The 18,430-nt window shown below is 43.3% G+C and overlaps 1 protein-coding gene across 1 annotated transcript in view; it reads right to left on the reverse strand.

Moving 5' to 3' along the window:
• The window catches only part of LOC101341805 (non-canonical poly(A) RNA polymerase PAPD5-like), a 65,012-nt gene extending 46,830 nt beyond the window's left edge, over positions 1 to 18,182 (reverse strand). The window contains 3 exon segments of the mRNA XM_023726782.1: positions 1,751 to 1,800; positions 4,456 to 4,576; positions 18,169 to 18,182. Coding sequence (XP_023582550.1) covers positions 1,751 to 1,800; positions 4,456 to 4,576; positions 18,169 to 18,182 — 185 coding nt within the window.
• Between the last annotated feature and the right edge of the window lie 248 nt (positions 18,183 to 18,430).

Genomic DNA, 18,430 nt, shown 5'->3' on the forward strand with positions numbered 1-18,430 from the left:
CACACACACAGACACAGACAGACACACACACACACTGCCTTTTACATGCATAGAATCTCTCTGGAAGGATATTTGAAAAATTGGTAACAGTGGCTTCCTCTAAAGAGAGAGCCCTGGTGGCACAGTGGTTAAAAGCTTGGCTGCTAACCAAAAGGTTAGCAGTTCAAATCCACTAGCTGCTCCTTGGAAACCCTATAGGGCAGCTCTACTTTGTCCTATAGGGTTACTACAAGTTGGAATTGATTTGATGTCAGGGTCGGGGGGTGGATACAGAGGTGGGATGATGGAAATTTTTCACCTAATTATTTTTGTGCTTTTTCAAACCTGAACTATGTGAATATACTACCTGTTCATAAAATTTACTTAAATTTTTTAGAAAGAGTGACTCTTAGGGTTTTGCTGAAGCTCAGAACCTAAACAAAGAAAAATATTAATGAAATCCAAGTTGAACATTTTATGGCTTTGGGGGCCAAGGACAGCAGTGCGAAGAATGGAAATTGCTAGGATCCATCCACTTCAACATAGCTTAAAAAAAAAAAAAGAGTGAAGGAAAGCAAATCAAGTCATGAGATGGAATGTTTTTCCTTCTTAAAGACCGAGTATTCACCCCTACGGGAATTGTCACCATTCCTACAAGGGGATTCTCCCAGGATATGAGTCAAGGTAGCCCTCATTTGAGAAGACTCAAAATATGAATAAAACCTAAAAACCCATTGCCTCGAGTTGGTTCCAACTCATAGTGACCCTACAGGACAGAGTAGAACTGCCCATTGGGTTTCTAAGGCTGTGAATCTTTACGGGAGCAGAATGTCACATCTTTTTCCTGCAGAGGAGCTGGTGGGTTCGAACCGCCAATCTTTCGGTTAGCAGCTGAGCACATAACCACTGCACCACCAGGGCTCCCATCCTTAGATCCAGACCTTCCTCAGAGGAGAGTTTTGTACCCAAATTTCTGATTTCTGGATCAGGATGATGGAACAGGATCTAGTAGTATGCGTTCCTTTCTTTCTTTTTTTTTTTTAATTGTGCTTTAGGTGAAAGTTTACAGCTTAAGTTAATTTCTCATACAAAAATTTATATACATATTGTTTTGTGACATTAACTGAAATCCCCACAATGTGATAGCACACGCCCCCTTTCCACTCCGGGTTCCCTGTGACCATTCAGCCAGTTCCTGTCCCTTCCTGCCTTCTCATCCTGCCTCCGAACAGATGCCGCCCATTTGGTCTGGAGTATCTGCTTGAACTAAGAAGCATATTCTTCCCGTGTATTACTTTTTGTTCTATAGTCCTGTCTAATCTTGGTCTGAAGAGTGGGCTTCAGGAACGGTTTCAGTTCCGGGTTAACAGAGCATCCGGGGGCCGCAGTTTCGGGGGTGGACCTCGCGCTGCGGAGTATCCCCAGCTGTACACTATAGACGGGTGTCTTACCAAGGTGCGACACTAACATCTGTGCTAACGGGGTGAGCTGCGGAGCGGGACAGCTCTCTGCAGTGCAGCCAGTTACGGAAGTTAAGTGCCCAACAAGTTCCACGGCCACACGCTCCCGCTTATGTCCATCTGTATCATCCAAGTCTTGGGAAGATGATCTGAAGCTGTAGTCTGCTTCCAGGTAATCCAAATAATAATACAGGTAAAGGAATTTTTGTTTCATAAGCATGGTTGTTTTGTTTCTACTTTTATACATTCAACAGTCAATATGAAGACACTCTAGTAAAATGTACAATCCCTTGAAAGCTTCTTAAACGTACCAACTAGTAGGTAAATACAGGCCAGTTTTAAAACTTCCAAATATCTGGACCTGAAAAAGAAAAAAGTTATACTTAGGTATCAGATGAAAGCCACCAAATGAGGGAGAAATATGGGGTTTTGCTACCCTCTAGTGGTAATTTTCAGTACTACAAAAGCATTTTTTCATGACACGATGCTTTCCGAGCAGGAATTCTGTGTCTCATAGGTAAATACTGACGACATAGCTTAAACTTTCAGGTTCAAGTATGAAACATATAGACTAAATTAGACAGCTTTCAAAAGTAATATTCAACTCACTAATGTCCCCTTATAATCCAGAGACATTCCTTTAGAACTGATTTTATCATACATCTGTCATCTAAAACCCTCAGTCATAAAATAAAACTGTGCTCTTGCCACATTACAATCACAAATCCTTCATCTTTGTTCTCTCAGCAGGAGCCTTCTCACAGATTACTAAGTTAAGATTAAACCAAACCGAAACCACGGCTGTCGAGTCAATCCCAACTCATAGCGACCCTACAGGACAGAGCAGAACTGCTCCATAGGGTTTCCAAGGCTGTAAATCCTTACGGAAGCAGACTGCCACATCTTTCTCCCTAGGAGCGGCTGGTGGGTTTGAATCACCGACCTTCTGGTTAGCAGTTGAGTGCTTTAACCTCTGTGCCACCAGCGTGGTAACTCCGACTATGGGACAAGCGCTGGCCTTTAGGCTGAGTCCACAGAGGACACTGGGTACTGTTACTCTACCATCATGCTGTATCATAAAACCTGGACACATTCAATCTCACCCATGGAGGACAAGAGAAAGCTGAGTCAGGCATGTGTGCGGATGCGCACGCAGACCAGGCCTGGAAATTTTGCAATAACGGATGAGCAATGGAAAAAGCTCAACCTCTAGGCAAGATGGACCAGGGACCGAGTCACAGCCTCGTGTTCCTCATCTGTAAAACATAAGGATAAAATGCTCCCCATCAGAAAGATGCAGATTATTTAGATCTGGGTTTCTCAACTTCAGCACTACCGACATTTGGGCTAGATAATTGTTATGCAGGCTGCCCTAGCCTTTATCCACTAGATGCCAGGAGCACCTCCCCAGTTGTGACAACCAAAAATGTCTCCAAAAAAACCAAAACACCAAACCTGTTGCCATCGAGTCGGTTCTGACTCCTGGCGACCCTATAGGACAGAGTAGAACTGCCCCATAGGGTTTCCAAAGCTGTAAATCTTTACAGAAGCAGATTGACAGGTCTTTTCTGCCACAGAGCAGCTGGTAGGTTCGACCCAAGAAACTTAAAGGTTAGCAACCAAGCGCTTAACCACTGCGCGCCCAGGGCCAAATGTCCCCTAGGGGACAAAATCACCTCCAGTCCAGAGCCACTGATTTAGATCACCCAGGAGAGGCAATGTGACATACAGCAGCTGCTCAATAAAACACCAGTGTCCTCCCCTCTCTACTTATACTATCTTACCTGAAACTTCCCTGTTTTACCAACTGGACAAAAACACTTCCTGGCTTCCCCTTCGCCACCCCATGACCGAGTCTAAAGAAACCTTATACAACACAAAGTAATGGATTCTAATAAGTACTTCTTGGAATGCACTAAATTTTAGAACATACCCTCAAAGGAACCCTGAAAAGTGAAGTATTAACTTACCACCACCAACAAGGACCACAAATAAGCAAAGAATTATTTATCTTGGGCAAACATTTTGTTTACTAGGTGGGAGCTATACTGGGCAACTAGGCATGATCGGAGAGGGAGAGAAACGGTATTGTGATACAAATAGAAAATCCTCCTGCATTCGCCTAAGACAATGAACATCCCATGACAAAAGAAATTCCCACTTGGCATTTTCATTCAGCTATAAGCAACTGGTATTTGTTTATACGGACAGATTGGAACAACACTGTAATGCGGTTTTGATATATCACATGTCATAAAAGAACTACTACAATCAAGCTCGATTTGCCTTCTCTTTTTACTGCTGATTCCCAAGTACAGTTCATTTTTTTCCTAAATCTTATTTAGTTTGTTGTTGTTGTTGAGAATATACACAGCAAAACGTACAGCAGTTCAAGTTTCTACGTGTACCGTTCAGTGACATTGATTACATTCTTCGAGCTGTGCAACCATTCGCACCCTCCGTTTCCCAGTTGTTCCTCCCTCCTCAACATAAACTGACTGTCCCCTAAGGTTCCTATCTAATCTTTCCAGTTGCTGTTGTCAATTTGATCCCATACAGATAGTTCTTAAAAGCAAAATACTCAAGGCAGACCTTTTTTTACTAGTTAAGTTACACTATTGACGGGTTTTAAGAAGACTTCAGGGGCATTTTTGGTTTAAGGTTTAAAGATTATCTCCGGGCAATAGTTTCAGGGGTTCTTCTACCCTCTGTGGCTCCAGAGAGTCTAGAGTCCATGAGGATTTGAAATTCTGTTCTGCATTTTCCCAGTATAGTTCATTTTTAGTAGTTGCTATTTAGCACTGCAAAAAAAGTTTATTTGATTCAGCAAAAATCATTGGAAAGCCCAAATTCAAAAAGCTGCAGAAAATTGTTCACCTTTGAAATTTAATTAAACTGTAAGTCTCCAGATGCACATCCACCTGTATGTGAAGACTCTGAACAAGATATTGACACTGCTCTCCCACCCCGTGGACAAGGGTGTGACTGAGCACCCAGCTCCCAGGCAGGTACTCACGTCGGCGCTGGGCCGGAGCTCCCAGATCACACTCTCCATCCTGTTCACCACCTCTGTCCACGTCTTCTCCTCCAGTCCCGGAGACATGAGCTCACAGACAGCACTGATTTCTTCTTGCAGGCTGAGGAACAAGGAGGAAAAGTTATTAACACAGGCAGGACCGATGTAATGAGAAATCGCCCTCTTAAATAACCTAATCTAATTAGGTCTTAGAATTCTTATAGTCACAGATTGTTACCTTAACTTGAATGGCACAACTCACGCTAAGCTAAAATGAGGACGTACAGAATGAATCGAAAAAGCCAAAATCATTAAATAAAATAAGGCATTCTAAGATGTCTTACCGGAATTGTATTGGAAAACTTGGCAGCATTTATCAGTCTGCCCGTGCAAAACACTTGCTGGGTGCTGGTGATTAAAAAAAAGTAAAACCTGGCCCTGCCGACAGGTATGATCCAGTGGACACAAACATAGGAAAGACACTGAATCCAGGTGACATGAGCGAGCCTCCTGACAGAAGGGACTGGCCTCTTTCTCTCTCTGTAATTCATTCCTCACAGTGAGCTGAACAGTGCATCCTTCAGGTCTGCAGGGCCATCCTCTTACGCACACCAAACACAAACATCAATATCTAGATCACCTTTGTGTAACTAGCTGTGTGTAAAATGCTCAAAGAACAACTAAGTAAAAAAATCTTGGTATGTTTAGAAAATAAATTTCCAATACAGATTTCTAAATACTTCGGGGGGTTCTATCCCTGTGGATTGCATAACCTTACTGGCACAGTGCCATGCATATCAAGGTACTTAAAAATGCTAACGGAATTTAATTCCATTTTCTGTGTGACCACTACATGCCTGGCACACGTGTGAGTTACATCCCAAAACCAAAACCGAACCCATTGTTGTCGAGTTGATTCTGACTCATAGCGACCCTACAGGACAGGGTGGAACTGCCCCACAGGCTTCCAAGCCTGTACTCTTCACACAAGCAGACTGCCACATCTTTCCCCTGTGGAGTGGCTAATAGGTTCCAACCACCAACATTTTGGTTAGCAGCTGAGCGCTTAACCACCACACCATCAGGGCTCCTTGTGAGTTACACGATGACCCAATAAAGGCTGGAAAGCAGAGAAATTGTGTAAGCTCCCCTTCACATGTTAATGTAACTTTATGTGTCTGAAATCACTCAACTACACAGAGAAAACTAAGATCTGGAGCATAAGGAAATACAATTAGTAGGTCAAAAAGCCAAAACCAAATCCATGGCCATCAAGTTGATTCCAACTCATAGTGACCCTATAGGATACAGTAGAACTGGGTTTCCAGGGCTGTAAATCTTTATGGAAGCAGACTGCCACATCTTTCTCCCGAGTACCAACTGGTAGGTTTGAACCGCCAACCTTTCAGTTAGCAGGTGACTGTTTAACCACTGCACCACGAGGGCTCCTCGAGTACCACATACCCAGGCTTGATTCTAAAATATAATCCTTCTGCGATCTGGACTCAACAAGTGACCAAAATACAACACTCTCTATTAGGATATCAGTGTTTTCCTTTAAAAGGGAAACGTGAGCAAGAAAACATACCATTCCTTGTTTATAAAGGAAAAGTAAAAAAAAAGCAATCTGATGAAATAAGTACCACCACGCAAATGAAGGGGCCCTGGTGGCGCATCGGTTAAGAGTTCAGGCTGCTCACCAAAAGGTTGGCAGTTCGAATCCACCCTCCACTCCTTGGAAACCCTGTAGGGTAATTCTACTCTGTCCTATAGGGTCACTATAAGTCAGAATCAACTCGATGGCAATGGGTGTTTTACGTAACTGAAAGGAGTCCCTGGTAGCACAATGGTTAATGCACTCTGCTGCTAACCAAAAGGCTGGAGGTTGAAGTCCACCTGGAGGTGCCTCTAAAGAAAGTCCTGGTGATCTACTTCTGAAAAAATCAGCCACTGAAAACTCTATTGAGCACAGCTCTACTCTGACACACATGGGGTTGCCATGAGTTGGAATTGACTCCACACCAACTAGTACTGGTATATAACTAAAAAGGATGCCAAAAAAAAAAAAGGAAGAATGAAAAACAAAGTGAATTCACTGGGGTAAAATTTACATTAATCTCAAAATTAATGATGCATAAAAAGTTTAATGTGATGAGGAGATAGCAACAAAAAATAAAGTTTCCGTATAAAAAAGTACAACCCACAGATAATTCAGGTCTAAGCAGAGACATGAAAAAATCACTTTTGCTCTGAGGAAAGCTCTACTCCAGAGGGGAAATGCGAGCCTTCCAAAATTTATATGAATTTTATAACACTCATCATGGTGAAGAATAGTGACTATACCATGGACTGCCAGAAGAACGAACAAATCTGTCTTGGAGGAAGTACCATACAGCCAGAATGCTCCCTAGAAGGGACTACGGCGAGAGTTCGTCTTACGTACTTTGGATATGTTATCAGAAGGCACGAGTCCGTGGAGAAGGACATCATGCTTGGTAAAGCAGAGGGTCAGCAAAAAAGAGAAAGCCCCTCAATGAGATGGACTGACACAGCAGCTACAACAATGGGCTCAAACACAGCAATGATTGTGAGGATGGCGCAGGACCAGGCAGTGTCTCGTTCTGTTGTACACAGGGTTGCCACGAGTGGGAACAGACTCGACGGCACCTAACAACAACAAACACATCTATGTAGTCTATTTGTAAATACATATATGTTAATTACCATTGTATATTTTTATAAGGAAAAATATTCATTAAAATTCACACTTAAAAAGAAGAAAGACTCAAATTACTCTAACAGTCTTGTCTTGCAAACCAAAAGGTTACACACCTTACAATTCTGAGCTGAGAACCTGAGCAATTCTAAAAAGAACTTTCTGCTCGAGCTGTGGGCAGCACTGATATCTGAGAGAGCCCCCCAAACCAGGCCCGTACACGACACAACATTTCGGAAAGTGAGTGCATGCCCGGAGCAATGTGTGTCGTGAGTTTCTGTTAGCATCTGATTCATCCTTTCTAAGAACCGACATACTTAGATGTGAGTACATCTGCCAGACAAATTTCTGGAAGAATACATAAAACCCTGTTGGCAGTGGTTTCCTCTGGGGAGTGGGACTGATGCAGGAGGTGGCAGGGTTTATGCCCTCTCGTACGGTTTGCTGTTTTCCAAATGCACGCAGGCACCTAGAGACCGAGTAAGAGAAAGCCCTAGGGCAATCACAGTGTATCTAAGCGACACCTTCAGGAGCCTCTAGAATTCGGATTTCACTAAGAAACCATCACACACACATCCGTGCTCCTGTATTAGTTCCAACTGCCTGCTAGACACCTCTACCTAGATGTCACCTTGAACTCAACAAGTCAGTCCAAATGAAACTCCTTAGCTTTCCTCCGAAACCTCTTCCTTCTCCTTGTATTTTCCACCTTGAGTTACCGTTTCCCCAAATGGAATCTTCAGAGTCCTCCCTGGCTCATCCCTCTGAGGCGAATAGGTCTCCAAATTCTGTCCTCTCTCTCTCTCTGTATGTATCTTCCAAATCAGACCCTGCCTTGCCTCGTAGAGCAAGTCCTCTGACCTCTCAGTAGGACGCTGCAGTAGTCTCCAGACCGGCCTGCTGCCAGCAGCTCTCCCTTCCAAGGCCATCTTACATGTCATCGGGGCCCCTCCTTCCACCTGTTAGTGTCATTTCCAAGCTCCTTATGAGAGTACTACCAACCTTTCCGTCTCACTTCCGACCCCTCTTCTCCCCAGCCAGCCCCACAGAACTGTGCCCCGAACATGCCATACCTCTCCAGAAATCGTGCCCGGCAGTGCCCTCTGACTCAGCCTTCAAGAGCTCAAATATCACCTCCTCTGTAAGGTTCCCAGAAGCTGAATCACTTCAGACCTCCTCAGTGCTCCTGGGCCACTCCTGTCCTACCTCTTCCAGAGCAGTTAATTGTAGAGAAGCACCTGCGTACAGGCCTCCCCCTCGGCATCCACACTCCTGGAGCAAGAAGCCTGCCTGATTTGGCTCTGGGCCCCTAGACTCCCGCCTCAGGCCCAGTACTCAGCACAGAGAAGCCCTTCCTTAGGAAGGGACCCTCAGCTCACAGGAGCGCATCTACCTACCCCCAAGCCCACAAGGTCATAAAGGGAGACTGCGTCCCTTAACCTGAGCTCTGCACCAGGATCCAAGGAAAGGGACTCTCACACATGGTGGTGAGGGCTGACAGAACAGAAGGGAGGGCAACTGGGCCCAGGAACTGTGAGCTGAAGACACCCTGTGACCAGGCCAATGCCAGCTGTCACATAGCAGCCTAAGGAAACAAGTCGGCCTGGGCGTAAAGATGTGGCTGTAGGAAAACACCTACAATAAGCGTGAAACTTCTTTAAAAGTCAAGGTTTATAAGTATGTTGAGAATCGAATACCCTACCAGCTTCTTTATATTCAAAGTCTGCACTGTGTATCTAACCTCCTACCATACTGATACGAGTTCAGTGAGGTCACTTGAAAATTAGGAAGATCACCAGCACCAAAGCCAAAAGGAAAAAGGCCTCTCCTGCTTCTATTTGTCAGTTGACAGGAAACTCATTCACACCCCAAAGAGTAATTCTCACCATAGCCAAGATTTAAAAAAAAAAAAAGGAGCAAGAGAAAACACAGATACAGACGTAAAATCATTTTAAAGAAAAAAGAGTGAGCCCACACAGCTTACTTTTGCACACGTTGCAGGATTTGAGGCTGCCGCTCACAGTAAGGCGTGCCCTGTTGGCTGAGCTACCCTCCCAGCTGAGGCATCGGGAGTGCAAGTGCAGAGGCTGGCAACTTGCCCGTGTGCCCTAGATTACAGCGTTTCCATTTTCCTCTTCTTTTAAGAGGTGCTGGAGCCTGCTTTCCTAGGAATTAGAGCGTTCCTTTTAGATAGCATCACCTTCTGCTGTTCACTTTCTGGACTAGTTTTACTCGGCCATGCTTCAGAAGGAGTTTTTCATTTGAGTTCCTCTCTGTCCCTTCCCCTTTTACTGCTGGAAGAGAGATAATGAAAACCTCTGACTTCTCCCCGCAAGCCTCTAACTTTTGCCACTCCTTTCAATCAATTGTGAGGTAAAGGAAATGGAGGGAAAAGGAAGGAGACTATTACCGAAGGGTTGCTTTACCTAATTGTAGTCGCTAATTCTTTCCGCGTCCCCCGAAAATTCTCTACTGACTGCCCCACCGCTCTGGGTAGATCTACCCAAATCTGGGTGACGTTGGCAAGCCTAAAAACAAATGGCTGGTGGTATTCCCTAACTAGGAGCAAATATCCTAAACCAGAAGCTTAGTTAATGAATTACTTCCCAAGCAGGAGGCACTCAAATATTCGAGGCTGATTTCCTTCTCTGTTGTTGTTACTTGCTGTGGAGCAGAGTCCGACTCATAGTGACCCCCTGTGTGCAGAGTGGAACCGCTCCGTAAGGTTTCCAAGGCTGTGACCTTTCAGAAGCAGATTGCCAGGCCTGTCTTCTGAGGCACCTCTGGGTGGGTATGAACTGCACACCCTTCAATTAGTGGTTGAGGTTTGCGTCACTCAGCAACTCCCTTCTTTATCTACCAGGTCCAAACGCCAATAAGAATAGTTCCTTCTACAGAAGTTTGTTATATTCTCAAATACGAAAATAAAATATGGAGGTGTTTAACTCATATAAGTCTAATACCAAAACAATGAATTAATTATTAGTTTATTTTTGGTGGAAGGACTGGTGTTTAAGAGCAACTCCACTCTGAAGTAAAGCCTGGGATAATTACTATTTCAAGAGGATTTCTAATTTGTCTATATTGGGCAAAACAGCATTTAACCAAAACAATGCTTACACAGCAACCTTGTAAAGACTCCCACTAAATTTATCCCTATCCCTGAAGATAGTATAAGGTCTTTAAGACCCACAGACAAAATAAGACATCTATGAGATTACCAAATTTAAAAAAAAAAAAGGTTTCCAAACACTGTAAACACTTTGATAATCTTACAGAGGGTCCCATAATGATGATAAAACAACACCTCATTTAGCCTTCGCTACCAGAAAACGAAATATGTAATTTGATGATAAGAGTCTGCTATAGTCCCATGCCAGACATAATTTAAAGCCCTCCTCTTGTTGTTATAACCCAGGGCCATTGTCATGCACACCTACAACTGTCCAGTAGCCTTCGGGGCAGCTTGAACTTGGGCTCTGCTGTCTCAGAATCGACTCAACGGCAACAGGTTTGGTTTGGTTTCTGTCTCTGTTATCAGCTCATTCTTACAGTGTCATTCTGACTTCTCCCCCTTCTCTCCTTCAACTTCTATTCAGCTTAACACAAGCACTAAAGGAAAGTAAACTCACTGGGAGCCTAAGGGTTCCTCCAAAAGATCACAGTTTGGGTGCTAGGCTTCGAGAATTACAGTGATGTAACACGGGGGGCCTTCTATGCCTGCTTAGCTGTGCTGTGGAGGGAGACTGCCTTCTGACACAAGACATTTCTGCACTGGCTCACCTAGGCTTCAAGAATGACAGTGCTGTGACATGGAGGCCTTTTATGCCTGCTTCGCTGTGCTGTGGAGGGACACTGCTTTCTGACACATTTCTGCAATGCCTCACCTTTCAAAGCATCCAACTTCTGTACGGTCGGTCCTTCATATTTCTCAAAGAGCTCTTACCTACTCTCTAATTCAAACATCCACAGCAATTCTGTGAGGCCGGTCAGGCAGAAGTTACTTTCTAACTAAAATAATTCTTAAAATGGATAATTGATTTCCTTAAGATTGCACAGAAAATCAACTGCAGAACCAGATCTGAAAAACAGACTTCCTCACTTGAAATGTGCCAACCATCAAGACCACCGAGTAAATTTACTTGGAAATGGGTAGTGGTGATGGTTGCAAGAATATAGTAAATGTAATTACTGTCATTAAGTTGTACACTTAAAAATGATTAAAACGGCAATTTTTTTGTTAAATTAAATTCACTGTGGTACAATATATATGACAGAAAAATGGCAACCGTTCATTTAGGTATCATGTAGCTAAAGAGCAGGAACACATTCTTAAAGAACTAAGTCCTAGCCTACATTCAATCATGGCAATATGTTACTTCACATAAATGCTATTAGTCTGGTGAAAAGAAATACCAGATAGAGCATTTTCTTAAAAAGTATGATTCTCTGGTTATTTCTTGACACGAATTCAGAAAACCGTTATATTTTTAAAATAAAAATTTAATCATAGCCTGGAATTCAACTAGGGCACTACTTCATGCCATGCACAGAAGAGGAAGAACTGTTTGATTTCAGGCGTTAGATGTAGGAGTTCACACTAATAAGAAAGGCACCCCGCACTGAAATGAGAGAGGGAGGGACTTCCTGCCAGGAGACAGCCAAGGGCCTCAGTCCATTTACCCCCAGACCTGTCTGAAGAAGTGAGAGGTTCTTTCCTCAAAAATGCATTAGGAAAAACTTACCTTCAAATAGAAACAAATGCCAAAATGCATTTAAAATCAAAGGAACATGAAGGTTCTCTCCCCAGCTTTATCTCACCATAACTCACTTCTAATATTTTAAAATCAAATTGGCACACTTTACCAAAGAAGACATTCAGGCAGCTAACAGACACATGAGGAAATGCTAGAGATCATTAGCCATTAGAGAAATGCAAATCAAAACTACAATGAGACACCATCTCACCGGGACATTACTGCCACTAATCAAAATAATAATAATAAATGTTGGAGAGGATGCGAGGAGATTGGAACTCTTATGCACTGCTGGTGGGAATGCAAAATGGTATAACCACTATGGAAAACAATGTGGCACCTCCTTAAAACTCTAGAAATAGAAATACCATATGATAAGGCAATATCACTCCTAAGGAATATATCCTAGAGAAATAAGAGCCATCACATGAGTAGACATATGCACACCCATGTTCACTGAAGCATTATTCACAGCAGCAAAAAGATGGAAACAACCTAAGTGCCTATCAACAGATGAATGGATAAACCAATCATGGCACATACATACAATCACAATGGACTACTCTGCAATGATCAAGAACAATGAGGAATCCGCAAAACATCTCACAACATGGATGAATCTGGAGGGCATTATGCTAAGTAAAATAAGTCAATCACAAAAGGACAAATACTGTATGAGACCACTATCATAAAATTCCAAGAAAGGTTTAAACACAGAAAAAAAAAAAATCTTTGATGGTTACTGGCGGGGAGGATGGGAGGGGAAATCCAAACTAGATAGTAGACAAGTGTTAACTTTGGTGAAGGGAAAGACAACACACGAGATGGTAAACGTAATTAATGTCATTGAATTGGACACTTGAAAATGATTAAAATGGCAGTAGGTGACTTGACAACGCAAAGTCATAGAAACTTCCTCAAAAGAAAAAAAACAAACCCATTGCCATCGAGTCGATTCTGACTCATAGCGACCCTATAGGACAGAGCAGAACTGCCTCATGGCGTTTCCAAGGAGCAGCTGGGGGATTCGAACTGCCCACCTTTTAGTTAGTAGCCATAATACTTAACCACTACTCACCAGGGTTTCCTAGAAACTTCCTAGACACATCCAAACACCTTGAGGGACCAAGTTACTGGGGCTGAGGGCTGGAGACCATGGTCTCAGGACATCTAGGTCAATTGGCATAACATAGCTCATAAAGAAAATGTTCTACATCCTACTTTGGTGAGTAGTGCTTGAGGTCTTAAAAGCTTGTAAGTGGCTATCTAAGATACATCTATTGGTCCTATCCTGTCCAGAGTAAAGGAGAATGAAGAAAACCAAAGACACAAGGAAAATATTAGTCCAAAGGACTAATGGACCACTTAAGCTACAGCCTCCACCAGCCTGAGCCTAGAAGAACTAGACGGTGCTCAGCTACCACCAGCAACTGCTCTGGCAGGGATCACAATAAGGGTCCCAGACAGAGCGGGAGAAAAATGTAGAACAAAACTCAAATCCACAAAAAAAGACCAGACTTACTGGTCTGACAGAGACTAGAGGAACCCCCGAGACTACGGCCCCCGGACACCCTGCTAACTCAGAACTGAAGCCATTCCTGAAGTCCACCTTTCAGCCAAAGATTGATTAGACAGGCCTATATAAAACAAACAATAACAAGTGTGATGAACGTGCTTCTTATCTCAGTCAAGTATATGAGACCAAATGGGCAACACTTGCCCAAAAGTAAAGACGAGGGACAGGAAAACTGGACTAATGGATATGGGGAACCCGGGGTGGAAAGGGGGAGAGTGCTGACACACTGGGGAGCTTGCGACCAATGTCCCAAAACAATTTGTGTATAAATTTTTAAATGAGAGACAGATTTGCACAGTAAACTTTCACCTAAAGCACAATAAAATTAAACAAACAAACAACAAAATCACACTGGCGCAGTCTCACACAGCAGCGACAACGCAGGTGAGAATTTCACAGTGAGAAGACAAAGTACTCCAGGGCCGTGTAAACCACACAAAACAAAATTAACGTAGTAAAAACCAACTCGACAGATTTTGGGCAGTAAAATTATTTGTAAATAATATACCATGATAATTAGGAGTAGGGACTAGCTACGGGAATGCAGGTTTTTGTGGTACAGATGGTTAAAGCTGGACTACTAGCTGAAAGGTTGGTGGTTTGAGCCCACCCAGAGGCACCTTGGAAGACAGCCCTGGCGATCTGTTCCAAAAGGTCACAGCCTTGAACACCCTAAGGAGCGCAGTTCTACTGTGCACACATGGGGTCGCCGTGAGTGGGAACTGACTCAATGGCAACTAACAGCAAGATTGATAATATAATCTTTAATTTTGGTTGTATTCAATGGAAAAAGCAGTGAGGAAACAAGCACTTAACAAGCAAATAAGCAATAAGAAAAACTGAAATTACAATGCAATTAAGAAAAAGAGACGGCCCACTAGCTAAGGGGTATTAACTATCATCTAGGAAAGCGGAGGCAATGCAGACGGTAGACAACAGTGAGATGCTTTCTAAATGGTTACTATAGAAAAAGAGAAAGAAAAAAAGGCACAAACAAGTTCCTGCTGCTAAACTTTAATGCTGGCATCTCTATTTTAATTGTTTAAACTTGGAGGCAAAAATTAAATTCATGAGCAGCACATGAAATAAAGCAATGTTTCTCAAGCACTGAGCAATGTGTCTCAAACTGGGTCTGTAGACACATCTCCAGCTCCATAGTTCTCTACGTGATTTTTTGTTGGTTTGTTGGTTTTTCTTACCATGCCATTAGGTGAAAGTTTACCAAGCAAATTAGATTCCCATTCGATAGTTTGTACATAAAGTGTTCCATGGCCTTGGATTCACTCCCCAGGTGTCAGCACTCTCCTCATTTCCATCCTGGGTTCCCCATTTCCTTTCATCCTGATTTTCTACCCCTTCCCACTTTCTCATCTTTGCTTCCAGGCAAATAATGCCCTCTTGATTTCAAAACACACACACACACCAACAAACCCTTGAGGCAAAAATCTTACAACCACTTAACCAAGACAAAAAAAAGTAAAACGATAAAACTCAATCTACTTGGGGGAGGGGAGGGAAGAAGTAACAATTTCTTGCATTCCTGTTAACTACTCACAACCTTTCTGGCTACTGGTATAATAAGAAAGCCAGCGATCTTATTTTGAAGAACACAGATCAAGACGTTCGCTGAAAAGTAAACAACACTTTGCATGATTCTAGCACTTTATTTACAACAGAAAAAGCAACTTAGATGTCCAACACTAGGGGGAATCCTTAAGTAAACCTTAGCGTATTCATACAGGAAAATATACTTACTAAAAAAAAAAAACCCTACATGTATAGACTATGTAAATACATGAAAAAGACTATGCAAAACATAAACCCGGCAAAGCATGAAGACCGTTCACGTTGATAAAAGTTACAAAAAAAAGCGAATGCTTCAAAGGGGTTCTTTGAAATTCTTGGCATTTTTGGTGTCATTTTATAGTCAAGTTGCTCAAACATACAATAAAAATCACTAAATATACGACCTAAAGTGTCTAACCCCCATTACAGAAGGAAAGCACCAAGGAAAACACAGAAGGTATCAAACTAAATTTTCTCTTGACATTTCTTATTTTGATGCAGTTATTCTGGTTATCATTATTTGTTCATCATCTTCACATCACTAACTGAATTCAGCATTTTTTAGAACATGTTTTTCCAAGTCAGCAGCCAACACACTGGCGTCGGGCAGGGTCTGCACGGCCCACACAAGCCACGTCTCACATTGTGACAATTAAAAAGGAAAAAGTGACATATGCTCTGCTACTTTGTGTCTTGGTTCAAATATTTACCAGTTCAATGAAGTCCCGCAAATTTTCTTGAGTTCCCTCCTCCTATGCCTTCTGCAGCGCAGGCTGGCTAAAGGACGATTTTGCAGTATCTGCTAAATACTGAAATATACACCCCCTCTGCCTAATATTAGGAGCAAAGTGGCCAGGACTGGACTCCCTGCAGCCTGCTGGGTTGGGGAGATTTGTCAGTCCAGGGGTGGCAGTAGGGAAAGAGAAAGAGACCAGTGCTAAATCCCTTCCTCCTTTCACATTTATTGAGCACCTACTATATTCTAGGAGCCCTGGTGGCGCAGTGGTTAAGAGTTTGGCTGCTAACTAAAAAGGCCAGCAGTTCAAATCCACCAGCTGCTCCTTGGAAACCCTGTGGGGCAGTTCTATTCTGTCCTATAGGGTCGCAATGAGTTAGAATCAACTTGACGGCAATGGGTTTGGTTGTTGGGTTTACTATATTCTAGGCACTGTTTCAGGCCCTAGAGATACCACAGTGAACAAGACAGGTAGAACCTCCTGCCCTCAAGAAGTTGACCTTTAGTGGGGCACACAGACAATAACAACATAATTACATAAGTAATTATAATTGTTGAAAACTTACAGTGTGTTAGGTGGTTTCAAGAACTATGGGATCTACCTTATCTGGGGTTTGATGAGCGTCTTGGATAGATATCTTCTCATCTTTCATGATATCAGGGAAGTTTTCTGCCAACAAATCTTCAACGATTCTCTTTGTATTTTCTGTTATCCTCCCCGTTCTGGTACTCCAGTCACTCGTATGTTACTCCTCTTGATAGAGTCCCACATAATTCTTAGGGTTTCTTCATTTTTTTAATCCTTTTATCTGATTTTTCCTCAAATAAGTTGGTGTCAAGTGCTTTATCTTCAATCTCACTAATTCTGACTTCCATTGCCTCAATTCTGCTCCTATGACTTTCTATTGAGTTGTCTAATTCTGAAATTTTGTTACTAATCTTCTGGACTTCTGATTGCTGTCTCTCTATGGATTCTTGCAGCCTGTTAAATTTGTCATTATGCTCTTCTCTGATCTTTTTAACTTCCTCTATTGTGTGTTTTGCTTAATTTCCTTCCTAATTTCTTGAAGAGTTCTGTATATCAATCTTTTGTAGTCTGCCTCCTGTAATTCCAAGAAATTTTCCTCCTCCAGAAAGTTTCTAGATTATTTATTTTGGGAGCTTGCTGAAGCCATCATGGATTGCCTCTTTATATGATTTGATATTGACTGTTGTCTCCGAGTCATCAATAAGTTATTGTATTTATTTCATGTTTGCTTACTGTGTCCTAGCTTCTTGTTTTGTTCTGATATGCCCAGACTGCTCGTATGAGCTCGTTTGATAATTGGCATCTTTGAAGCTCTAATGTCCTGTCACCAGGTAGTTAGATCTGTTACTAGATATGTGAGCTCAGGAGTCCGCCCACTCCTCCTGTATGGATTCAGCTCAGGCGCCCAGGTAGATAGCCACCAAGTGTGTGGTGTAGGCTCTCACTTACAGTCCTAGACAGGCATGGGTGATGGGCGTAGGCACAGGCATCTGGTTGCAGCAGGGGGACACACTCTGAGCAAGGCAGGGGGCTGACGGCTGACCCCAAGTGCCCAGGAGGAAGGCGTGTCCCTGTTCCCTAGAGCACGTAGGTGGGTGGGTTTTGCAGCCAGACTATGAGCACCTAATGCTGTTGGCTGTAAGGACTAGGGGGGCACCTCTTATTCTTGGGCCCCTATCGCAGGTGGCTAGGTGGCACGGGTAGAGCCACCAGTCCTCAGGCCCCTGATGTGGGTAAGTGAAGACCCTGCTTAATGGGCAGAGCAGTGTCAAATGTCACGAACCTGCCCCTTCACAGCTGAAACAGTTCAAGTTAGACTTCAGGTATATACCCTGTTGTACTGCAGTAATGAGGGCCTACACTGTTGAAATGGGCCCACACAAGTCTCTGCAGGGGGAAAGGCACTCAGAGTCCATGAATCCCTTATGCCTGTGCCTAGGCAAAGGAGCTGTGCCTACCCTGGGTTCCTGGCTTAGGGGAGCTGACAGTTTATTTTTTCCTATTTGTTAATTTATTCACTCTCCAAGGCCGGGAGAATGGCTCCGGGCATGAGATCCTACTTCCGGTCCAGGGAACTCAGCAATTGCTGAAGCCGGTCTGGGACCCAGTGCAGAGCAGGCAGCGGGGAGGTAAATGGGGCAAGGGACTGAGCCATGGGACTTCTAGGGGAGAAGCATTCCAGGCAGAGGGACCAGCAAGCGCAAAGTGAGGGGGGCTATGCCTAGTGTGTCTACTTGGTCCCTTACCACTTCATTCATTGATTCACTTCAGTGTTTGCCTTTTCACTTGTTAACAAAATAATGAATACCTTCATTAACTTGTTCATTTACTCACTTGCTCTTACTCATTCGCACACTGACTCCACCACTCTTCTGTGACTCGACTCTATGCGAGGCTCTGAGCTGAGAACCCACGAGATGAATCCAATCCACCCTGCTCTCAAGGAGCATCCAGTATGATGGGGGAGACAGGCAAGGTCAAAGACAGTACAGGCAAAGATAACAGGAAAGCTGAGTGCTGGGCAACTCTTGGGGAGAGCTGTTTCCGGAAAGTGGTAGGAACTGGAGTAAGAGTGCAGTGGGCCAGGAAATAAGAC

Source organism: Trichechus manatus, unplaced genomic scaffold, assembly GCF_000243295.1.
Source record: "Trichechus manatus latirostris isolate Lorelei unplaced genomic scaffold, TriManLat1.0 scaffold00014, whole genome shotgun sequence".
In the NCBI taxonomy this organism is placed as follows: Eukaryota; Metazoa; Chordata; class Mammalia; order Sirenia; family Trichechidae; genus Trichechus; species Trichechus manatus.